Source organism: Linepithema humile, chromosome 5 (genome assembly GCF_040581485.1).
Source record: "Linepithema humile isolate Giens D197 chromosome 5, Lhum_UNIL_v1.0, whole genome shotgun sequence".
Classification (NCBI taxonomy): domain Eukaryota; kingdom Metazoa; phylum Arthropoda; class Insecta; order Hymenoptera; family Formicidae; genus Linepithema; species Linepithema humile.
The window spans coordinates 15,741,265-15,766,941 of NC_090132.1; the positions used below are offsets into that span (position 1 = coordinate 15,741,265).

The window sequence follows — 25,677 nt, forward strand, 5'->3', positions numbered from 1 at the left end:
TAAAACACGCGCGAAACTTGCACTTTAAATAAATTAATAAATAATGGCAGAAAATATAAAAGTGATTATTTGCGATTAAAAATGATGGAAAAAATTCAGTTTATAGCATATTCATATGTCGATTGCAATTATATAACAAGCGTTACAAATTATTTATGGCTAGAGAAGGATAGACTCGGAAATCAGTGATGATAAAGCGGCTCCCGGTTGTACATGATTCTAACATAATGAAGTAGTTTTTTTAAAAAACCCATGACAGTACGCTATGAAAGTGTGTCAAAAACTAAATATTCGAAATTATTAACTAGTAAAATTTCTCACTTTCGATAATTGCATTAATCATGACGATTATTAAGTTAGAATTATATATAGCAATGAATTGTGGGACCATGTGGTACATAATAAAAAAATTAATATTGAAGCGAATACCAAATATGTATCATGAACGAGCGATAATTTTTATTAAATGCTATCGATATTGATTACGAAAGTATCAAATAATAGCAAATTATGAAATTTAGACTGGTTAGTCTCTAAGAAAAATTCACACTTCTCACATACCCCAATTGCTTCAATTAAGATTTATAATGTTGCGTTAAAAATTATTCATTATTCATAAATACGTAAAATTAGGAATGGATGATGCAGGAGTAAAAAAACTTTGTTAAATAAAACTAATTTTGATTGCATTTATCAAATATGTATAATTGAAAACAACATAACAAGTTTAATTAAGAAAATTTAATAAAGAGTTAACATTAAATATTGCGATATGTTAAATATAATATTTTATTTTTGTTCATTATTGTGCAAAATATAATAATTTCAAATTGAAATATCTCGTTCAACTAATGTTTGAATATAATCGTTCGAAAAAAAGAAAAAAACATATAGTTTCATAATAATCGATTATACTTGCATGTTGCTTATTAGAATACTATTCGATTAACGCTGCACAAACGTTATCGAACAATGCAAGATCACTTTATTACGCATAAATGTAATTTACACAAACGCATACAAACATAGAACAATAAAATTTTTTAAATTTTATTCCTGACGCGTCCAAATTAATTCGCGTCAACCAGCAAAAGATTTGTATATAAAAAAATATAAGTAATTTTAAATACTAACAAAATATAGTATCTTACGCGTAATACGAAGCACAAACGATTTCAGTATGTCACGCGTGTGCGCGTATATGTAACAAGATACACTGTACAAACTGATAAAAAATTTTACAAAATAGCTAAATGTTATTTATTAGGACGCAACAGATTGAACTCGTCCAATTCTAAATTAATAAATTAATTATTTATATATATTTATCGACATCTTCATTATGAAGATGGAAGAAAGAATTCTTAACGAGCCTATTGAAAGACTATTCGTTGAATCTTCAACAGCCTACATAGATTGTCAAAAATTTACAATCCCAAACGACCTTAACAGATACATTTGTATTAATACATATTAACAAGTTGGTGTTATCACTGGTAACTAATTCACGAACTATGCTCTAGAAAGAATCCTGCTCTCATCATCCAATGGGAATTATTTGATTTTGTTGCCGGTATCACTTCTAAATACACATGATCATCATCATTTGTGTCAGGGTGTCATTACTGATGCTAGAGAATGGAATATCTCAGCTTGCAACGGTCCGTAGTCCACTTCTTCGCCGTCCACAGTTATATGCCCGTTCGTTCCTTCCATAGGCTCTATCCGGAATGCCTTCACAGGTATCATATCAACGCCAGGGCAGGCAAGATGTGTCCCGTTACTCAGGCCTAACAAAAACTAACAAGCAAATACTGTGAGTATTAGTTTTCTTTCTTTTTTTTCTTTTTTTTTTACAATTTTTATGACTTACTTGCACTAAATTGGCTCGGGTTATGCCGGCTTTAGCTATTAAAAGCCAAATAACTCCGTCTGCTAATGCAGCGTGTGGCGCGAAGAAATAATCCTGTCCCAAATGTGTCTGATAAGCTGCGTGTACCATTACGAATTCCCCTAAAATTTGAAACATAAAGCATTCTAAAATATTCAGAAGCATTGTGCTGCAGCTGAAATGCTTTCTCAATGAAGATTCATCGCATTCGGCATTTTATCGAATGATATATGACGTTCGAATTTAACTGGAGTTAAAGGGTTAATAAGTGACGCATTACGCAGCAACCTTTGCACCATATTATATGGCAATTACAAGAAACGCGTCTGCACTCGAATTCTTGTAAATTTACACGTTATACATATTAAAATTAATATTTTTGATCCGATTGTATATTTTTGATTATTTAAAAAAAAACCCCAAAAAATGGAAAGTTTAAAAATCGAGAATTTTCAATTTAAACCAAAATATAGACCTTTTAGAAGAAATGTAATACAATTGCACTTGCAAGCTCACGTATAAGATTACTATAATTCAAACTATTACCCTACCTTGAACTGTTGTCCAGCTGTTGTTTGACAATTGTGAAGTAAGTGCTGGAATCGTAGACGATGGTCCATACATAAGTTGGTTGTTGCAAATGTTCTCCGGACCTGAATGAAAGAGACACATTATAGATTTATTAATAGGAATGTTTCAAAGTCAACAGACATATTCAAGTTTCAATTAGTAACGTACTGATTTCTGCGCTATCGTCGTCATTGATACTGTGATAGCTCGAGGCCGAACCCGTGCTGAAATAAGTTGACTTCGCGGATGTTGCGGAGTAGAAACTGTCGAGTCTGCGTCTTCTTTCAGTCTCGGTCTCCAGCGCCAGATTTTCAGTTATCACGTCATTGTCGTCGCAACCGTTCAAATCGTTCGATGATTCACCCAAGCAATTGTAAAAGCTCCTTGGTTCAGGTTCATTGCAGTACCTATACATAACATTTCACGTGTACCGCTTGTGTCAATCACATAGTAAGCGCCAGACGGCACAGATAATACATTATTTTCCTTATTATGTCTAACAAAGCGTGGCAGCCAATTATCGAAAATATTTTTCAAATTGAAGCCGAATAAGAGTGGCTCAAACAGGAGTAATTATTTTTTCGAAGATAGATTCAGTTTCTACACTTCGCAATGCACAAATTTGAAGAGAACAACGATGCAATTTCTACATTCATTTGTATATATTTCTAGATCTGACACATGGTACATCGATAAGGCGTCATGTTGACGTAAATGGATATATGAAATTCTTTATTGCCTTTATCGTAATTCGGTAAAAATCGATTCAACTCGTAATGTAATAATTATCAGAGAAATCGCGCATTATATCTCTCATTCACGTAAATATTTCTTATTCGCGTAAATCTATACGCGAGACACTACCGTATCTCTTGATATATACATTATGATAAACAGATCCATCATTACCTATCTAGTTCATCGCCGTAGCTTCTCGAATGCGACAATATGTTATCCGTAGGATATTCTCCGCAATAAATCTTGCCGCCTCCCGTGCTTTCCAACGAAGGAACTTTGCTGCAAGGTATGTACGAGACTTTGCCCTTATACGTTCGCAATCCTATTAGACGCGCCACACTCCATACGGTAAACCTTTGCCCTCCAATAGCGCGCAGTCGCTCGCTTTCGATGTCAATGTCGGCGAGTAGACCCCAGCCTACCGACAGGAATGAAAACAGTATCTGATTCCTAGTTTCTACACGTACGAGATCCATCGGCGATTTTTTGCATTTAACCGCCGCTAACGCGCTGATAAGTAAAGGATTACGGTCGTACGGTTCTCTGAAACAGAAAACATTAAATTCGATGTATTGATTTGGAATACACGATTGTTAGAGAATGACGGATAAATTTCCCCGCAAGTTTATCAATATTCCATTTGAGTTTCATGTGGAACAAACGTGATAATAGAAATATAAATGGAACCTCGCCTCGTTAATTGAATGAAAATACAGTTGACCCGTATATAATATATACGTCACAACGTCGCAATGTTCGATTGCACATGAGATCACTCATCCGGAATTCTTTATTGATTTGTGTACGATTTTACGAAGAAAAGCAATTACGGCAATTCGCGCGATATACTGCGTAAACAAAATGTGGGAAAACTTACTCCTTGGCGTAAGCGATGGATTTCGCCAAGCCGTTTCCGGAACCGCACGGTATGATGCCGAGTGGTAATTCGCGTAAAGCTTTCTCCCAATCGGGCCTTTGGAAAAGCCCGTTCACCACTTCGAAAACGATTCCGTCGCCGCCGACCATTAGCAAGCCGCTCCATTGATAGATGTCCTTCGTGCGGATAAATTCGCGGGCGTAATTATGATGCTTGGTGATGTGGATCTCGTAAGATCTCTCCGCTTCCGAAAGGATCGGATGAATCCTTTTCTGGAAAACTTCTCTACCCCTGCCAGCTCCCGACTTCGGATTCAACAGAACCAGAAGTTTCCGATTCTCGCCTGGACACGCTGAAACGTTAATGAGAATGTCAACTGTATATTATGTACATTAATTTTAATAATTACATTTCAATTTCCGCTCTTCCTTGCCTTGTTCGCAATAGCCGAGTATGACATAACAATTTTTTTCGCGATATAAGATAAAAAATGCACTATCATCAAATCGCTGGTGCATAAGTTGTTTCAAAAATTTTTTTCTCAAAATTGGAATTTATTTTTCAATTTTTCTATATTTCCAGGAATTTATTGCAATTGAAAAGGTTGCAAAATTAAAACACTTTTCCACAAAACAAAATTATATAATACTTGAAAAGACAGTTACATTTTAGAGAATATTTCTTAAGGCCAATATCCACGATGCTAGAAATCGGTCCGAGATCTCGGTCCGAGAAACATGTAGCCAATAAAATTGCCGTTTTTCCATAAAAAGTTGCAAGTTGATTAGTTATACATTTCTCAGACCGATTTCTAGCATCGTAGACATCGGCCTTTACACCTGAACTTTCAGAATCCGATATATTATCACAATATTTACCTATCAATTCAAAAAAGATATACAATATAAACAAGTGATAAATTATATTTTTACCAATAAGTAAACAAAGTATAAGCATCTTTTATGTCATTTCTTTATCTCCATTACTGTAAAGAAATAAAAAGTCGATGAATAAGAAAATTAATAATTATTTTATTTCAATTTATTGATGCGCTTGTTACAAAAGAAAAGAACTGTCAAAACGGATTGATAATCGTATAATTTTTTTGTCATACGGCAAAAAATATTTTTTCTAACATGATTGTTCTGTCGACTCGATTGAACCGGCATAAATAACAGTTTTTTCATGATTGCATAATGTAGCAACAAGTTTAACTTCCACGTAGATAATGATATATAGACGTAAGTATAAACCTTTAGCATATTTTATAAACAAAATATAAAAACAAGAAAAATATATATATGCACGTAAATGGAGCGCTGTAATTCTAAGAAATAATAACTTATGTTCATATTTATTTCTAGTTATCACTATTATATATAATTACAAATATGTCGTATAATTCATTATTTATTTATTCCGCATAATCAGCGCAAACTTAACAATTTTTTTGCATAATTAGAGCCGCATAAACTGTAGGCATCTTGCCTGAAACTTTTATTTAGTTATTATTTTATTTGTGTCAACACACAATTTACTGCCAAATCAGAAATTATATTTTGCTAAATGACAAATCTGAAGTAAAATAATAAGTGAAAAATTTCCTTTTTAATTTTTATGTTTAAGTTCGTACATTTTTATTTATCTGTATCAAGGATCGCAAAAAAGTCGCCTTGTTATTTCAATATACTATTTCACAAGTCAACTACATTAATTTGCCAATATTGATCGGCAATGTGAAAAATGATGTTTTCGGACGTTAGAGCATCGATTTTACGGAGGCAAGTTTTCTAAGCTTGAATAAACAGTAGTTTTTATGAGATAAAGATTTATCATAGATTCTAAACAATAGTAACGAAGAAATCGAAAAGTGCCTATACATTCTTAATGCAAATTGAAACATTACAAAACACGCAATGCAAAGTGCGCGTTACGCTGAATGCACGTATCGCGTATCCTTGAGAATATTATATGTATAAATAAACGTATGATATATATTTTCACCGTTAATTCGTTGTATCGATTACTATTTAATTCACATTGATAATTTGTACTATATTTAAATAAATTGGAAACTTCCAATTCGATATGTGTATACGCATTTTTAAAAATAACCAGATAAAGATGATTCACATTTATCATATTAAAGCGGAACGAACGAGGTTTCCTTCATTCTTCGAAGACAAATTGATATGAATTCTGCGATTAAAAGTATTTGCAACAAAATACGCACAATACCGCGAGGCAATGCGGAATAGAAGCAACAATGAAAGCTAACGAGATGAAATCAAGCAATTTGAGAGTAGATTAAAAGTTCATCTAACGAGATAAGAGTTGTATCATATTGCTCGTTTATCGCAGTACACGACAGTTTAATTTCCGGAAAAATTTACATTATTTACATACGGCCACTTATAAATTTTGAACTACTTTTGTCTTTGATAATTTAATGTAATGTCCTTAATAACTTAAATTAAATATTATACGATAAGACAAGGTTAAATAAATTTCGAAATTATAAAGTTATTTATCTATTTTCATTATACAAATTTACGCAAATTTATGCAAATTATTGTTTTACGAAAGTTTTTAGAAAAGGTAAAGATAATTCGATTCAAGTTGTTTAAAAAAAATCGTTAAAAAGCAAACAACATATACGTAATATTATCAAAATTCAGAAAAAATTAGCTTATATCATGTTGATAAAAATAATAAATACCAATAAATTTCTATTAGTGTTAAAAAATATTGAAAAAATTATTTTCTAAATTAGCTTATGTAATGATGTGATATAATTATGTTAGGTAATTATTTAATGATTTATGATTTTTAAAATAAAATTAAGCGATACATAAATAGATTAAACAAAAACTCCTTATACAACTCATGAATCTTAATTGGTTAAATAACTAATTAATAATAATAATTAAAAAAACATGAAAAAACGCATAAAAGTGACGAACAAATGAAAAAATGGCGAAAGATCTTGCTGCTGCACAGCAGTGTACTTATATCTGTTTTAAATCATTGTATCGTGGCATTGTAACATTATCGACAGCATATACAACGCTAATATCTATGAGGGTCAAATGTTTTTTTACAACCATTTGTCTAACGAGGCACTTTCAAACATCCAAGCAAGCGAGCTTCGCTTCTTGGTTAAATTGATACGTCAAATCTCACAAAGGTGTGAAAAATCGTTAACGTCCAACCGATTTCCAGAAAAACTACTCAAACGAGCAATAATTTTCTAGCGATGAAACGCGTCAAGAAATAATTATTGTTATTAATTCTATTTATATCTGTGTCAGCATAGATAATGCTTACGCAACTGCAAACGCAATTTGCGCTGCCATTCTCTCATTCAACGTGCCATTTTTGCCGATCTTCTCGTGTTCAATAACAAGTAACTCGAAACGGAGTTTAGTGTTTGATATTCAAAGAGCTATACACAATGACGATGTTGCATAATTGTGGAAGATAAAGGTCCATTCGTTCGCTCCCGCATTTATACTGCATCCGTTCCGGCGCGATGAGATATTATTTCCGCATATCCGTGTTGTATAAATATAGTTCAGAGAGAACAATTAGCAATTTGTCTGCGAACAAGTGAAATGCATGCTCCATTCGCTCCGTGCCGTCAAGATATTGCGAATCATATCGGCGGCGCCGAAGCTCTCTTTAGCTGGTAAAACCAAATCAACAAAATTGAATGCGGCCTATTCGGTGGATTATTTAATATTTATTTTGTACTATTTTGTAGCATCAAAAATAATTTTGTATCCCGTGCTATTTAAGAAAAAATCGCTGCTAACTCAATATGAAGCTAGCAGGACGTACAAAATTAAAAAATAATAAAACAAAACAGATACAATTAGTGCTGAATTTGTACTATTTTGTATCCAAAACAAATATTTCTATCATCTTTTTAAAACAACCTCACTTCAACTAGCCTCAAGAAAACAAGACTCCGTCGATCTTTAACAAAATTAAATCAGTAGAATCGAATGGAATTTATATTGCATTATTTATTACTCATCTTGTATTATTTTCTTTGCTTTGTTTTTCTTTCTTTTTTATTTTTTACAAAATAAGTATTATTACAAAATAAGTATTATTTTTTACAAAATAAATAATCCACTCGCATTCGACTATCTGGTCCCGCTAGCTTAAGAGTGCTCGGCACCGATACGCATGCTGATCACATAAACGTGAACAAATACGTTTATTTAGTCTGGAATATAATGTAGCACGTGGTCGAATGCGATACGGCAAGTGCGAACGGACTCGAAGCGCCAATTTATAACCGAGTTACAATATCGCGGGTTATCGAAATGAGATAAAACAAATTATTATTGCATTCCTCTTCTTAAGACAATGATTTCTCTAGCAACGCGTACAATCGAGTTAAGTGGTTTGCGCGGCCGTAAGGTCTAATATATACGCAAAGAATTAAGTACAAGGCGAAGCGCTTGATAAATGTCCGAGACAAATAATAGCGAAACGGATTTTCCTTTCTTTTTCCCGGAATACTAATGTTTTTTAAGCACGTGGAATTTTCCAGCGAACATCACGTCAATCGGCAATCGCAAGATCTGAGCTCGCTATGTTGCACCTATTGTGCAATTTTCATTCGTATCTTGAATTACTCGATCAGATTTATTTTAATGCTGCGCACTGATTTAAAATATCGAGTGGCAATCGATGCATTTGAGATAAACATCGCCAAAATTAAACTCTTTAGATAAACAAATTATGTTCTTTAGAAAGATAAATTGATCGTTAAATTGTAACGTCCATATACTCGATGCTGCGAAGCTAATAGAAAAAGCACCGGACTTCGTCACTGCTCTTATAGAGCAAGCGCCATTGCCGCAATGAATATTATTGCACAAAAGACATATTGAACTTTTATCTTTAAGAGTACTTTAAGTGATTGTGTATAATTGCAAAAAAAAGAAACTGAATTATACTCCACGGAAAGATATCACTCCGATATCATTGTTTGAAACTCCGCAGTGTTGAAACTCCACAATAATGTACGTCAGCGAGGTCGTGAAAATTAAACGCGGAAGTCGCGTTTCGTAATCGAAACGTTTTTTAACGACACGATTATTACGTATTATCGCGTTATTGTGTATTAAACACAATGTTTTAAGAGTGAAAAACTTATTTTGACTACCTAATGAAAAACCATATTGTGTGTTCGAGTAGCAAACCACGCGCCACGATCAATATAGAAATCACCAAGATATCACAATATATAATCGCGAACAAAGATTGTAAGAATTATCATGTAGAATCGATCATTCAAGATTATTATAAACGATATTAATAAATATGTTTTCTTCATCGAATTCTTCGTATAACAAAAATAAAATACAACAGTGCAGTGTAATAAAATGGATTCCGACAAAGAACTGTGCAATCTGCGCGCAATTCAGCGTTTTCTCTGTTTTCTCGTCGAAAAATATGACATAAATTATTTCGTTTTCGAAATTTCTTATCCACAATATCTTTATAAAAGAAATCGTAATATTGCGAAAAACTTCAAACTTTTTATTCAATTTATATGGTTTGCTTTCTACAGAGTTTCTTAAAAAGTTAATTGTAAAATATTGTATGTTTAGGGTAAACTATACGATTTTGAAATATGGAAATATGCACTCAGATGTTACGTGTTTCCCATTTCTTGATTGATAAAATTTAAATTCGTCAGATTGCGCATAGATCACGAGATATAATGTACAATTGCTTGCGTTGCAAGATTATATAAGAGAAAAGGAAGTTATGGAAACTTACGGAGATTGGCTACAATATATATTTTGCTTCTCTATGAACGTGTACAATCACCGTGCAATTCGCATAATACACAGGCGGAGTATGAGTGATCATTATACACTTAGTAATTACGCGTATATCATATCAGAGTGAATGGTTGCGAAACGAGCAACAGTCATTGGAAATCCAGAAATTCCAATCTAAGCTGCCGCTTTAGATCCATCACTTGCTTGCTCATCTACAGGGTGGCACACGAATAGTTGACACATTTTAATTTTTAATTACAGCTTTTACATCGCAATAAGATCGCAATTTTAGGTGTCCTTGGAAATTTATTTCACGATATGACACGTTCAATAATGTTTACAAGTGCGGAAAGTTGTTCTTTTAGATATCTCCAGAAAGAAGTCGAAAGAGATTTAAATCGGGGCTCAAAGGTGGCCAAAAAAATCTTCTTTGCGGCGCTCTGAATAGCGATTGAACATCACGCGATTACCGAACGCTGCATTTAAATAATTTAATACAACATTAGCGATGAGAAATAACGTGGTCTTACATAAATCATTGAGTATCAATAAGCAGATTAGTCGTGCGATTCATGTGCCGCAGAGTTATCACACAAATACACGCCTTGAAGAGGTTGTTCGGCGCAATGGAAACCATCGAACTTGTCATACTGTGAAATAAATTTTCAAGGATACATTTTGTACAAATTGTAATCGTATGCGATGTAAAATAAAGTTGTATCTCAAAATTGAAATGTGTCAATTATTCGTGTGCCATTCTTAGTGATGATGTGTAATTACGGTGAATACGTGATGTCAATTTATTACCGAGATTCCAATGCTTCTGTAAAGCTTCTGAATGAAATTGTTGAAGTGAAATGTTGAGGACGATCTTGTTTTCTAAGAATTCTGTTAGATAGAGCATGTATCTTATTTATATTCTGATAATCGTGCTGTCTCATGTACACAACTTAATCTTGTAACACAACTGAAAAGTGTACAAAGTTGATATAGTGGAGAATATTTTCTAATTTTAAGAGTCGATTTTAAAAATGTCATCGAAATTGGTATAAACAAAGTTTATTTTAGATTTTAGATTTTTACTTTTTGTACGAAATTTCTCTTTCTCGATTGTAACGCAATTTCGTAATATTCAAATGTTATTAATTCATAATAACACAATAATATACTCGTTCTTGCTAATGATGCGATGCTAATATAATGAATGATACACTTTGCAGTATACTTAAGCCGTTTCACAGAATCTTTCATAATATTAGAATGTTTTAATAACTATAATCGATAAACCACAAGCGAATTAGCGGAGATTACTTAATAAGTATGCTAATAAAATAACATCTAATTTACACACTGTCTAATAACTACTAACATCGCGACCTCATAACGCAAGTATTACTCAGAAGTCTCGCGTAGATAAAAAATGTTTACATCTTTCACACGCGTTTAACGGATGTTATTGTTGTTTTTCTACACCGAATAAATCTATTAATTTTGCAAAGAAAAACTGACCGAGCAGCAGCTTCAGCCGACAGATATTGATTGAGACATTAAACTGTTAAATGCGCGTGCATACGAAACGTTAAATCGCAAAATACATCGCCAACGATTGCTGGCCATTCCTCTTTGTTTACAAACTAATCTGACTAATTTGGCGCATCAATACATTAATAATATGCCAACAATAGACTGAATAACACGTTTGAATCCTTAAAACTGACGTATGCTCGATTATCGAGATACTCACCCCCGATCAATGTCTCCAGATTGCCGTGGCTGGGGCTCATCAGATTCTTCGGCACCGGCACATTGGCAACGAGGCATTTGATGGCCAACCGCCACCTGCTCGCCTCACGCAGATTATCCTCGTATTTATCGAAGCTGCGGAAACGCAGGGTGATGGTGGTGCGTTCGCGTCTGAGCGCACTCTTCACCCTCATCTTTTTCAGCGTGTATGCGTATATGTACAGATATGCGGACGTGTCGTGCTCATCGTAGTGCTGATAAATCTCGGCCGACTCGACTAACTTCAGCTGTGACTTGGACGCGCCCGGTCGACAGGCGCAACTGCCAGCGTTCCTGCGCTTCGAGCGCATGCACCTGCAACCGATTATGTCGCACAGGGCGATCGTCTCGGTCTTCGTGGCACCGTTGTGCTCCTTCTGCAAACTCAGACCCTTCTCCGTCAGCTTCACCTTGTAATACGTGTTCTTCTTCGACGTCACGTAGAAAATCTCCTCGAGGACGGCGCTCGAATTCCCTTGAGCGGTGTCCTCCATCGTACGCCGTTGATGCTTGCTCTCCACCATTTGCGACGGCGACGAAGGGAGATGAGAACTGCAACCCGGTAATCAAATGTGCTGATCTGTTTCGCTTTCTCGGTCAACCGTCACGTTCAAGCAGACGCAATCTCACCGCTCTCCGCCACGCGTCGGTCTTTCTTATAAGGCCGCGTGTACAGCAGCCGATCACGCAATAATCGCACGGGTATCCCGAAGGGAGCGAATGGCACAGATGAGCGCCGTAAACAAACGAGGATCGCCAGGTTATCTGCACGCGGATGTTTACCCCGTCGGACGGATCCACCATTCCACCGTTCAGAGTTCAAAAATCGTCGCGCGACGATAATGGAAAAATCGGCGATACGACCGTCGATCGTCGAATTCCGACTAGAGAGCGCGGGTTCCTAACTATTGTCATCGCCGCACGGCGAAAATAAGGGGGGAAAACTTCTCTCGACTGACGCTGCTCGTGTGTTTCCTTTCCCACTGTCGCGCCTTCCCCGTGTATCCCGATGAAAGGGAAATTACAGCCGTTATCGACGATATCGAGTGATGAATGCCCGAGCGACAAAAACACTTGTTTCGCGCGATCTGAATTACAAGAACTGAGTAAAGGTCCGTCCGTATCACTTATCAAATCGCTCGGACCGTAATCGTAGAGCTTGCGAGCGAAGCTTGAAGTGAAGTGGCGGCGTCGCCTAGCGCAGTTCAAACACGCAAAGCCACAAACACGAAGCGAATGCGGGACTGCACTCAACTGCATCACTGCACTGTTCCAGGTCCGTATTTAACGGGGCTGCTAACCCCGCCAAACCAACGGCGTCGTCTCTCCCACCATTGCTACCCTCTCCACAGTGAGTACGACCCCCGTCTTACTCCACGGCTAGCATTCCTATTATAGGTTATTATAGGTCAACAGGAGTAACGGTCCAAGTTCGAACTGATTTTGATGACCTCATGCGGGAAAATTGGGAAACTCCAGACAAGGATTCTGTGATCCTTATCTATCTTGCAATTCTGCTGACCGAGATACGAATACAAACTGAAAATGCGTTTAGACATCTTGTGGCAGGAAATAGTGACGTAGTAAGGCTAACGAGCGCCCGCGCTCATCATGCATTTCACATTTGCATATATGTGCATGTATGTACATAAATTGTTGATAAAAAATTACGTACATATTAAAACAACTTATATTGATTAATAATAATAATTAAATAGTAATGTACAGAATAATAGAATTTATTATCAATAAGATATAGATATCTGATATACTTGTCAACTCATTGTTTTTTTACTTATCCCATCACATGGAAAATAACTGAAGCATAACACGGATTAAAAGGGATTTTTTGCTGAAATTTTAGAAGAAATAGATAAGGAAATAAAATAAATATATATTTATAAAAAAAACATACATAGAAAAAAATGCAACTTGACTTTGTTTTTGAGAAAAAACTGAGAAAGAGTACTTTTTATACAGTTGCATAAACGCATCACATACTATATAAAAAGACAAGAATTTTATATATAATTCTTCAAAATTAAATTTATATTTATATAAAATTTTATTGTCAAACTCCTTACGTTTACGAAGCATTTGTGTGATTTAGAGTATCATAAAAAATATGTTTTTAATCGCATAAATTTAATAACTATTTTCTAAAAAAATAAAATCAAGTTGCATATAAAGTAATGTATGTAATAAATGAAATATAGAATCGACATGATATGAGTGCTAGATGCATTTATAATGTAGTTTTTTTTTTTTTACTAGCTAAATACATTTCTTATTACTTGTAGCTTTTTTTACTTACTCTTTTACATGAAGAACAACTAGAACTTTAAAACATAACATAAGATTTGGAATACATTTTTGCTGAAATTTTCGGAGAAATAGATAAAAAACTAAAAGAAATATATATAAACATGAACATACACACGCAATAATGCAATTTTAACTTTATAGTTCAGAAAATAGTTATAAAATCTATGTGATTTATTTTAAAATGCATATAACTTTTTATCAATAATTTATGTGCATATATGTACATAAATGCATACGCAAATATAAAATATATGATAAGCGAGCGCTCGCTAGCCTTAACCTTTCTATTTCGAGACGTAATAGCTCTAATAACTTTTTTAGCTCGAATCTCGAGAGTAATTATAGAAGAGACAAGGATCGCGAGAGTGTTGGTCCTTGTCTAACCTATCTTTTATTTGCATTGTATATGCAATGTTTTGATGCATCTAAATTTTTTCACGTCATACATACATTACACACGTAGCAGAGAGACAAAGACAGCGCGAATGTCTCTCCTTATCAAACAGCCGTACAAATAATGCAGATTTAACGATTTTATAGTTTCAAAACTTTAAGATGAAGAAGCAATATTTTCTCATGATTCTTTTTATAATATATTGCTTGTATAATTACATAAAAAACCCGATTTTGTAATTTATCGTCAAAAATTTACAAATAATAAATGTAACCGTTATTACAAAAAAAATTTTTTTTTGAGCTTTATTTCCAAAATAGGATTTTTTACAAAGGTCAATATATTTCTTCTGCATAGGAATATCATAATTATAATGCGTTTCTCTCGTGATTATGTCCGAAATACTGGAATAATAATTCCGTGTTTTATTTCTATTCCGACAGAGGCGTTAGTTTCACTCCTGTTGACCTTTATGCGACGGAGAACCAATGCTGCATCATGTTACAAGTAAATTGCAATATGTGCATTTACATAAAAAGTTTAATATTTATAAAAATTGCTAAAAGGATAAAAAAGAAATGACAAATAAGCTGTAATTCTTTACTCTTGCTACTATTATATTTATAACCGTTTTTATACTTATATATATACAAAGTTGTTTAAACAAAAACATTTATTCGTAAAATATTAACGTAAAAACTTTAATACTTATAAAAACTACTAAAAGAAAAAAAGAAATGACAAATGAGCTGTAATTCTTTACTCTTGCTACTATTGTATAAATATAAAACTTTTTACATTTACTTTTTACATTTATTTAGTTGTCTTAAACAAAAACTTTCTTTGTAAAATATTGACGTCTATAAAAGAGAGTGACGTTTATCATCTGTTATGCGGTTTTATATTTTATAAATTTCATAGGCATAATAATATTTAAAAATAATCATTAAATGACATAGAATTATAATGATAGATGAATGATGATGAAAAGAGAAAAAGAATAATATTATTTAGATTCTTTTATTTACATTAAAAAAAAACACTGCAGGCAGAGAATATTTAGAAATTGTTTTTCGCTGAATTATATTCCGTAGATAAAAGTATTATAAATACATACAAGATAACGGCTTGTACAATAAACCATCGAATTAATATAACGCTAATTAATATATTATAATAATAGATCCTATCGAGTTATCGCGGTTATTTAATGTCTCAATGTAGACTAAGTTTAAGAATAAGTTTTTATATAAAATATAATAAATTTTCGCATCAACAACGCTCGTTAAGGTTTAGTATTATATTAGTTCGATAAAAATATTATATTCCTTTTTTATTGCATTTTTTCTTTTATTATATAATACATAATACAAAATGCATCTAATAAGTGTACTGAAACGACACATTTTAGACGGTACAGATTAGATAAGACGTCCGTAATCATGTGTATTATTATACGTAGTGAACTTTGCTTTGATATACTTTATAAGATATCTTCAACATTTCTAAAGTTTAGTCTCGGCAAAATATCTTTAAAAGCTTGCAAAAAATCTTTTTAATTAAGTCAATCTTTTAAAAAATCTCTTGTCCCACGTTTATTGCGTATATTTCAAAAGATATTCAAAATTACGAAAGCGGTATACGATTTTTCTGCGTTCCAAAACGCATAAAAAGAAAGTATTATAACCTTTCTGGCGGACAAATATATTTTTTTAATCCAAAAAATAACTTAGTATTAATTAGTTCTAAAGGTAAAAGATAACATTATCTTTACAATTTATTTAGTACAATCTATAATATTGATGAACACAAATACATTTTTATTACTATATCTATTTTTATTACGTACTTAAGAAACTAGCATCAAAGTTTTTATTATTCTAACCAAAAATATGACGTTTTTTTTCGTCGTGTGATTTATAAATCAATTACAGTACTGTGTTCAATGATTGTGTCGCTAAAGTAATACAACGTAAACAAGCAAAATACGATGCATTTGTGTTCGACACAAGCGGCGCACGCGTTTATTATGGCGATTACATGCTTTTAGGACGAACAGCTGATTCGGGAAATGTTTTCGCGCGTGATTCACGTAACGTATGATTCCTGAGAACATAAAGGATCAAATTCGTCGATGAGAAAATCCTATAAGTATCTCGCTTTTGTTAATACAAGCGTTTGCTTCGAAAAGATGCGTATTGACGTGTCCTAATGACGTAATTGGTCGAAGAGGCGAGACAGTGCTCACGAATGCTCCACGTACGTGTCAAGAGCGAATTGCGTGCTTTGTATACCGCGTGCCTGAGGGCGATGAGCACGTTAAGGTCACCGGTGTTGAGTCTGTAATGAAGCCCCTCGTTTAAATTTTCGTCGAGCAATGAAGTCCAACGAAGTCGTTGTGTTTCTGCTGTTCCTGTCGTTGTTTACTCTGTGCACCGCGGCATTGGAAAATACGAAAAAGCGCGGTGATATTACGCAAAAGTCAAATTCTAATGAGGAAACCGAAGAAGAGGTTGCCGTGGAGGATATGGAGAACGCTTTCGAACAGCTGCGCGAACTGAGTGCTCTGCGTGATACGATATTGAAGTTAGTACCAGCAACCGATCCGATTTATGATAAAATTAGCAAGCAAGTAAATCAGAAAGACGATGCGGAGAGAAAAACAGAGGCTACCGGCAAGGAAAATCTTTTGGAAAATCCAGGCACGAGAAATGTATGGATGAAGACTATGATAGCTCAAACAAAGGACATAGATCCCTCGACTATAAATGCAAGGCAATTGGAGGATGAGGATATAGAATCATGGGAAGAGCTGTATGACATATTGGACGATGAAGTTCAAGAGCCATTGTCACCAGAACAACAGACAGGTAAGTCAGAAGTTAAGTATAGTTCACTGTTATCAAGAGTGATACTTTGCTCTTCACATTACTTTTTGATAATGTTCATTCATTGCTACAAAATAACAATATTTTTTTTTTAGCCGAGCAGTTGTTTAAGAATGCACAAAGTATCTTAAATGCAATGCGTGCTAACAAATCCGAGGGTTATGAAATTCTCATCGAAGCAGCAAAGTTGGGTCATCGAGAAGCCAGATCTATATTGGCATGGGCGAGGTTACTCGGATCTCGCTTGGGTCCTGCTTCTCTACGAGTGTCTACTGACGATATACCTAGTATATTTGAGATATTCAAGGAGCTTGCAGATACCGGACTCCCGTCCGCTCATTTGGTATACATGCGATACGATAAACAACGCTAAACTTTTGGAAGTTTGGAATAAAAGATTGTTTTAATACACAGGGATTGGGATTTTTATACGCAACTGGTATTGGTGGCGTCAATGCATCTCAAGGAAAAGCTTTACTTCATTATACTGTAGCTGCCCTTGGTGGAGACACTCGAGCTCAAATGGTTATGGGATATCGTCACTGGGCAGGTGTAACGACACCGGCCTCTTGCGAGAAAGCTTTAGATTTTTATCGAAAAGTGGCGAAAAAGGTCGCGGAGGAAGTGTCACTGAGCGGTGGCCCCGTAGTTCAACGAGTTCGACTATTGGACGAGCATGAAAATCCGGGATACAGTTCCGGAGTTTTTGACCAAGATTTAATAGAATATTATCAATTATTAGCCAAAAAAGGCGACACTCAAGCGCAGGTCGGCCTAGGTCAGCTTCATTATCAAGGAGGTAGAGGAGTTCCTTTGGACCACGAAAGAGCTGTACAGTATTTTCAACACGCCGCGGATGCTGGTAATCCAGTTGCAATGGCTTTTCTTGGAAAGGTACGGATTCATTGAAACAATACTGCTCAAATACATGCCAATATTGCTTCCTAAAATGATATTTTTGATCATATTGATTCTATGGAAAATTAATCAAATGTGTAACATGTATATATTAATCATACAATGTTTATTTGTTCTTCTAATTTATATGGATTTGTAGATTTATTTGGAAGGAAGTGAAATTGTCAAGCAGGATAACGAGACAGCGTACAAATATTTCAAAAAAGCTGCCGAATTAGGGAATCCAGTAGGCCAAAGTGGATTGGGTTTGATGTACTTATATGGAATGGGAGTGGAAAGGAATACTGCCAAAGCATTGCAATACTTCAGTCAAGCTGCGGAGCAAGGTTGGGTCGACGGACAGCTACAATTAGGAAATATGTATTTCAGTAAGTATTAGAATAATAAATACTTACATTCGTGTAACTATTCTGCTTGCACTAATTCACTTCAATCGTTCACCGCTTTATTTTTTAGGCGGTACAGGCGTCAGGCGTGATTATAAAATGGCAAATAAATATTTCAACTTGGCCAGTCAATCTGGACATGTACTGGCTTACTATAATCTCGCCCAGATGCATGCCACTGGTACTGGAATGATGAGAAGTTGTCCAACAGCTGTGGAATTAATGAAGAACGTTGCCGAAAGGGGGAAATGGAGTGATCAATTGATGGTAGCGCATACCGATTACAAAGAGGGCAGAGTGAACGAAGCGTTCTTGAACTATGCTCTTTTCTCCGAAATGGGTTACGAGGTTGCGCAGAGTAACGCGGCATTTATTTTGGATAAAGGAGAGACCGACGTTCTACTGGAAGAAGAAGGCTTGGTTAGAGCGTTGGCGCTATGGGCGCGAGCTGCCGCACAAGGATACTCCGCAGCGCAGGTACAAATATTTTACTGACGAAGAACAAGACTTTTGTACGCATATTACATCGAAATGGGGTCTTTGTTTCAGGTGAAACTTGGCGATGCACATTATTACGGTAGAGGAACGAAAGTCGATTACGAGGCGGCCGCGGGCCACTATCGTTCGGCATCCGAGCAACAACACAACGCTCAAGCTATGTTCAATTTAGGATATATGCACGAGCGTGGTCTAGGTTTAGCGAAAGATCGCCATTTGGCGAAGCGATGCTACGATTTAGCCGCGGATGCTAGTCCCGACGCAAGAATACCTGTAGCTCTAGCTTTGATCAAGCTTTCCTTCCTCTTCGGCCTTGATTATCTACAAGAATTTAGTTTGGTCGATCAGTTAGATAAATGGGATCAGCTGCTCGGACAAAATTGGGATCTATATCTTATCGGATTTCTCACAGGAATGCTTAGTCTTATTATCTACTTCCGCAGACCGCAGCCACCTCCCCCACCGAGAATTGTTGCTAACTAAATTTTCTACTCTTTCATTCATTATCTTATATATATATATATACATATATATACATATAAGTATACATAAATATTTCTAGGCTAAGCTTGGAAACAAATTTTATAAGGGATTCATATTGGGAAATCATTTTTATAATGTAATTCGTCCTTCCGATATGGAGCAAGCTAAAGAACTTTGACTTCGATATTTATTTGATAATTTTAGTGTATCGTAATAATTTATATCGATTCTAGATTACTAATTCAAAATTTGTTTAGAGGATCTACAACACTAACATTTGACGTAAATGAGCAATTTTTGTTTCCTACAATAAATAAGTACTCCTACAATCTTCTCATACGCTTAATTACTCTGTGCAAACTCTGAGCTTAGTTCCTAGTTTATAAAGTTCCATTACTACGCTCAATGTATGTCATGTGAGTAGGGATATTGTCTATAAATGAACAGATTGTTGTAAACAATGTTAGGTTCCCCTTTCTACGAGAAATGATGAAAAAAAAAAAACGATATTAAATCCAATCAAAGTTCACGATTCCATATCATATTATTTTCATAGAAATATAATGTTGAGAGCTATCTTTGCAGCGGTATTATTTCGTGTTGTTTTTGTACAATTAAATCAAATTTATAACTTTTCTCGGCAACACACGTTTATAATTACCTTAGATTACACATTATACATATTAAGACATTAAAAAAAAAAAAAAAAGAAAGAAATTGCTGTAATATAAAATATGAATTAAAAGGTTGTTGATTATTTATCTAATAAGATTGTTTTATTACCAAAGAATATTACGATCTTGATATGCATGGATATATGGATTAATGATTGTGTAAACGATTGTAATAAATTGTATAGATAGATCGGTCAGTATGTATATCAAAATTGGATGAGATGAAAATATTACATGCGTGTAAGACTTAGTGATAGCGTATATGTTAAGTACAATATTTCTTAGTATATATTCTTATTCTTAATGTATTCTTAATGATTCTATTGCATTATATACAGGACATACCAGAACTTGTAATATTACGAATAAAAGTTACGATATTTTTCACGAATGGACAAAAGCAGGATAACAAACTTGTCCCATTTGCTGAGCTATGCATTAAAGACATAAGTTAATTAATTATTATACTGAAAATAGAGTATCGGTTTGGAATAGCCTGTATATAAATGTTTATTATTTACCATTTGTTATATTTCTTCGTTACATTCTCTTTCTTTCTTTTATGTAATAATTTCTTGTTATACTGTATAAGAATTGTATTATTTTAATTGAGATTATGTGAATTATTGTGTTGACATTTATTCGTTATATACACCTCATTCTCGTGTACTTGTATACGCGTCAATAGAACATATTCGACTTGTTATCTTTACTATGGCAACAGGAATGCGCGTGGACATGTAGCAAATCAGAGGTATCGCATTGATGTTTAGTCTCATGGAAATAATGCAGCAGTTTTGATCGATTTTAGAAGCTTCTCTGATCCAATCTTTAAATTTCGTCTAAACAATGTTTTTCATATAAATAATTTAAAGTCTCTCGTAATAAAGAAGGATGGTAAGCATATGCTCCATATAATAACGTGTATTAGCGAGTACTAACATAAAAAAATGCCTAAAAAGAAAAAACGTGGTGGTGAGAAAGAGAAGAAGGTACGGAAAAAGTGTTTGAATGAACGAGAAACGGTGTCCTATGAACAGCAAATTCTAGACAACAATCTGCAACTGTCACGGTTTGTTTGTTGAGATCAAGAATGACATTTCACACCTTAGTTTAATTATGTGCGTTTAATCATGTTTCTCGTGATATTGTTTGAAGGCTACGCAGTCGAAATGAGGAACTTGAATGCGAGGTGAAAACTGTAACAAAGAAATTCGAGCAATTGAAAGAGGATCAATCTGATGTCGTGGCACACTTGAAACGAAATTTGGAAGGGAAGATAGAAGAGGCTCGAGAGCTGAGCGAACGCTTACTGGCTTTAGAGGAATTGAGAAAACAGGAACAGTCTGAATACAAAAAGAAAGAAAACGCAATGGAGCTCGAATATCGTACTATGGAAAGTAATTTGAGCGCGGAAGTAAAACTCGCAGGTGAATATATCGTAACACAAATGCATAGAGAGACAACAATTAAACGAAACGTTGTTATTTTGCGTCAGCTGGCAAGTTGAACGCGTTAGAAGACTGGCGACTAGCTCGTTTGGATTTAATGCACAAATTCGAGGTACAGGAAGAACAAATTGGGAAGCAACAGGAATTGCACAAAACGACACTCTACGAAACAGAGAAATCAGTTATTATTGCAAAGGCTAAGTAAATAATTTGTCAGTAAAACATCTGCCATTGCGCAAACATAGGAAGGTTTGAAGAACAATTACATACTACGCAGAACATTCTGGAAGTCACGTAGATTAAGATTTACATGTTTCAAAGATAATGCTTTTAAATCGACGACAATTAATTTTCAATTAATCTTATTCTTCGGAAACTGCTTTCATTTAAAGTTCGGAAGTACACGATTTCTTTGTACATTTTTAATTTCATCATTTGCAGAATGAGAAAGGAAATGGAAGAACGGTTGAAACAGCTTGCTCAGGATTTTAAGGAAGCGACAAATATTCGCATTGCGGACGTAACGCACAATACAATCAGGAGAAATATCGCGCTAAATCACGAGCTGAACTCGATGCTGAAAGTCTGTCAGGATTTGGAGATGAAGAGTACGGAATGCAAAGATAACGATCGCATGCTCAGATTGCAGTGCGAATTATTTGAGGCCGAAGCGAAGATCGCGCTGGACAATATGATAAAGCAGAGGCATGCGATGCACGAGCTCGCGCAGGGGCACATAGATTTGGCCCTCGAGTACGGGCGAACACAACGAGAGAACGCAAGACTCAACAATTATGAACAACTGATAGACGAATACAAGGCGAGGTGTGTGACGTCGGAGGAGAAGGCGAAGATGCTCGAAGAACGCATGGAGGAAGCCAAGAAAGCCAAAGAAAATGTTCTGATTGAAGTGCGAAATAAATGCAAGAAATATAACAAATTGAATAACATTCTAAACGAAGCTAAGCGATGCGTTTGGGAAGCATTAGAGGTATCTTATCGTTTTTTTTCTGCGCAAAGCACTAGATATAATATAGCTATTTTCAGTTACAAGAGCATGTCTGTACGAGCGACGTTTGCACTTCGTGTTGCGCCGATCAGAAGCAGAAAATTATTTACTCGCTGCAAAATATACTGGAAAAGTACGATATTTCCGATATAATCACAGATGAAGCTTTGCAGGTGAATTGTAATAGAATATTATGATGGTGAAAGCGTAGAATAATATTTAATAAGTAATAATGTTCATTATTCTTTTTTCAGATGGTTAATATTGAATTTTAAATTTAATGCAGCACAGAATTTTTATTGCATCCAGAAAAGTAAACTGGCACAAAATATTCTCAGTATGCAAATAGCTCATTTTTAATCGATCGTGCGATTTAGTTATTCACACGCAACATTGCTTTAAAAATGCAAAATTTACGGAAATTTACACGCGCGGCTTGCAATATGCACGTAAATTGAACATATGATCGTAAGAGTACAGCACGCGTATGCGCAGAGCGAAGAACACGTGTTGTGTTTATTTGTTCCACCGAAAAAAAAATCAAAATTTTATTGAAAATCGTTCGACAGATCCCAGCCAACTCATCCACATGGTTAATTAATTGTATTTTGCCGTTAGCAATTGTATTTTGCTAGCAATTCTCGAAAGAGTTGGAAAATGCGTTCTTTATCGACGTGGCAATTACAGCCATTATTTACAGAACGAGGTTACGCTCGATGGATACACGTTAGCTGTATTAGCATAACACGGTCGGACTTGAAATCATTGTGGGAAAGTACATAAATATCTATAAAGCACTGACATTGAGGAGATTGTACGTCATACGCGGCCTGCGATCCGACGCGATCGCTTTTCCAGAATCTCGCACGACGAGCGGTTGGATTTATCATCACTGTACGCGTTTGATAAAATGTGATACGCGATTCTCTGAAAATTTGCACATCATGGAAATCGGAAGGAAAGAAGAAAATATCACTAGAAGATTGGACGAGGCAGGTGCGGTTTTGAACAATGATCTAGAGTTCTGGATGACTCGGTTTCCGGCGCCACTCAAGAATACGCCCATTATTCACTTGGCAATACCCGGTATGTTTAAATCTATCCGTTTGATATATATACAATTAATTAGTCCCGGAAGTGATTTTTCATGCTGCTTAGTTTACATCTACTTGTGAACGATAACATATATTACGATTATTGTCATAATGAGAATGATTGAAGTCTTTCAATTTAAATTTACCTACAAGTTTTGCTCAAAGTTCTTGTATTTGTTGTTTTCAGAAATTTATGAAAAGGCTGAACCTCTTTTAAGTTTACTTTAAGACTTTATAGATTAAAGTTGTTAATTATTTACATTTCAAAAACTTCATCTCAAGTTACAAATTTCATGTTTTTTATTATAATTTTACCAGATTTTTTTTATATTTATAAATATTTTCTTACAAAGATCTATTCTTACTAACAAAGAAATAAATGTGAAAGCTGAATCTTAATAATTGCTTAATAATGTATTTCAATTTAGCGTGTAATTTTTCTTAACCGAAACAAAGGCTCATACGGATGCAGCAAGTGTCTACCGCGAGCACGAACAATTATGACTCTTGTATAATTTCCGACAGGTTCCCACGATACTATGACTTACACGATTGAACCGCGCAACGACGTGGGGCCGGACGAGCCCGCCTTCATCCGAAGACTCGGCCGTTACTGCTCATTCGTGGCTAAGCCCATTATTCTAAATTGGTCTATTACACAACGCGATGATGTTAAACAACAGCTGAACGGCGGAATTCGATATTTAGATCTGCGCGTCGCCACAAAGCCGAGGACCAAGGACATATACTTCCTTCACGGTTTGTACGGCTCGGAAATTACCAGGCCACTCCTGGACGTCGCCGATTGGCTGACTTCGCACGCGAATGAAGTCATCATCCTGGACTTCCAACACTTCTACGCCTTCACGGACGAGGATCATCGTCGTCTCGTGGAGAGGATAAATCGGACCTTCCACGGGAAGATGTGCCCGGTCTCTTCCAGATTCGAACAAATAACACTGAACTGGCTGGCCACGAACAGGCACCAGGTGTTCGTGATATACAGGAACGTTTACGCGCGCAATTTCTCGAATCTGTGGCCGTCTGGCCTCTGGCGTACCGTTTGGCCCAACACCGTCGACGTGCACGAACTGATCGACTTCTTGAATATCGAGCTGCAGAGTAGACCGTTGGACATCGGGTTCGTGTCGCAATGCCTCCTGACGCCGGACACGTCCTATGTTTTAAAGCACTTGTGCGGCACCCTGCAAAGAGACTTGGTACCCCTTTGCCGAAAGCCGATTCTCACGTGGATAAATGACAAGCGGCCTGGCCGCGGCGGGCTGAATATAGTTATAGCGGACTTCGTGTCGGACAACAACTTTCTGTTCTCCAAAACGGTGATTCAGAGTAATGCAAGATTCCTGCATAGTTCAGAAATTTACTAGATTAATTTCGCGTTTGCTTAACAGCGAATTCGATTGGGTGCATTAATGTACCCGGTTCGGATTAAAGCCTGGTGGGACACGTTTTCATCTACCTAAAAACATAAAGTATTTGAAATGTCTGATATGTATTCTATTAAACATATCGTGAAATAATAAATTACACCGGATTCAATCTACTTATATACTATACTTTATGTACTTATATGGTATGCATTATATTTTTACACACATTTGTATACCATATCTTTGATACGCACATTAGTATATCTAACCGAATTCGCTATAAGGTCACAAATGTGCAATGTTAGCTTTACTATCGCATTGCTTAAGGCATTTTTATATTCTACTCATCAGTTGTCATCCATAAAATATGTAAATAAACTTGAGATATTTTAAATTTGTATTGAACTTTTGTAAGCAATTATATATCTTTGGCATGCTGTTCGGAAAACAGATGTTTAATTATTATCATTATACAATAATGTATTCTCAATGTACACCCTA

General features: G+C 35.2%; 4 protein-coding genes across 5 annotated transcripts; 3 read left to right on the top strand and 1 right to left on the bottom strand.

Annotated features, from left to right (window-relative positions):
- Nucleotides 1–968: 968 nt before the first annotated feature.
- Nucleotides 969–13,020, bottom strand: LOC105675851 (Sphingosine kinase 2). Its single transcript, XM_012373308.2, has 7 exons — nucleotides 11,628–13,020; nucleotides 4,077–4,428; nucleotides 3,371–3,742; nucleotides 2,630–2,868; nucleotides 2,443–2,544; nucleotides 1,874–2,013; nucleotides 969–1,800 (listed from the first exon to the last, which is right to left on the bottom strand). The coding sequence occupies exons 1-7, from the start codon at nucleotides 12,187–12,189 to the stop codon at nucleotides 1,612–1,614; spliced, it is 1,956 nt and encodes a 651-aa protein (XP_012228731.2). The 5' UTR covers nucleotides 12,190–13,020; the 3' UTR covers nucleotides 969–1,611.
- A 3,351-nt stretch (nucleotides 13,021–16,371) lies between these two features.
- On the top strand, nucleotides 16,372–20,854 carry Hrd3 (HMG-coA reductase degradation 3). Its single transcript, XM_012373310.2, has 6 exons — nucleotides 16,372–17,254; nucleotides 17,368–17,615; nucleotides 17,687–18,166; nucleotides 18,330–18,558; nucleotides 18,647–19,053; nucleotides 19,126–20,854. Exons 1-6 carry the CDS (start codon nucleotides 16,762–16,764, stop codon nucleotides 19,555–19,557), a joined length of 2,289 nt encoding a protein of 762 aa, XP_012228733.1. The 5' UTR covers nucleotides 16,372–16,761; the 3' UTR covers nucleotides 19,558–20,854.
- A 134-nt stretch (nucleotides 20,855–20,988) lies between these two features.
- On the top strand, nucleotides 20,989–23,609 carry LOC136996900 (cilia- and flagella-associated protein 157-like). Of its 2 annotated transcripts, XM_067355363.1 has the most exons (7): nucleotides 20,989–21,128; nucleotides 21,194–21,303; nucleotides 21,390–21,661; nucleotides 21,730–21,883; nucleotides 22,124–22,673; nucleotides 22,730–22,864; nucleotides 22,946–23,609. In XM_067355363.1, exons 1-7 carry the CDS (start codon nucleotides 21,126–21,128, stop codon nucleotides 22,964–22,966), a joined length of 1,245 nt encoding a protein of 414 aa, XP_067211464.1. In that variant the 5' UTR covers nucleotides 20,989–21,125; the 3' UTR covers nucleotides 22,967–23,609. The 2 variants fall into 2 exon arrangements, with proteins under 2 accessions (XP_067211464.1, XP_067211463.1); XM_067355362.1 differs by having other exon boundaries at nucleotides 20,996–21,303.
- On the top strand, nucleotides 23,093–25,570 carry LOC105675854 (PI-PLC X domain-containing protein 3). Its single transcript, XM_067355364.1, has 2 exons — nucleotides 23,093–23,777; nucleotides 24,311–25,570. The coding sequence occupies exons 1-2, from the start codon at nucleotides 23,636–23,638 to the stop codon at nucleotides 25,171–25,173; spliced, it is 1,005 nt and encodes a 334-aa protein (XP_067211465.1). The 5' UTR covers nucleotides 23,093–23,635; the 3' UTR covers nucleotides 25,174–25,570.
- The last annotated feature ends 107 nt before the right edge of the window (nucleotides 25,571–25,677 follow it).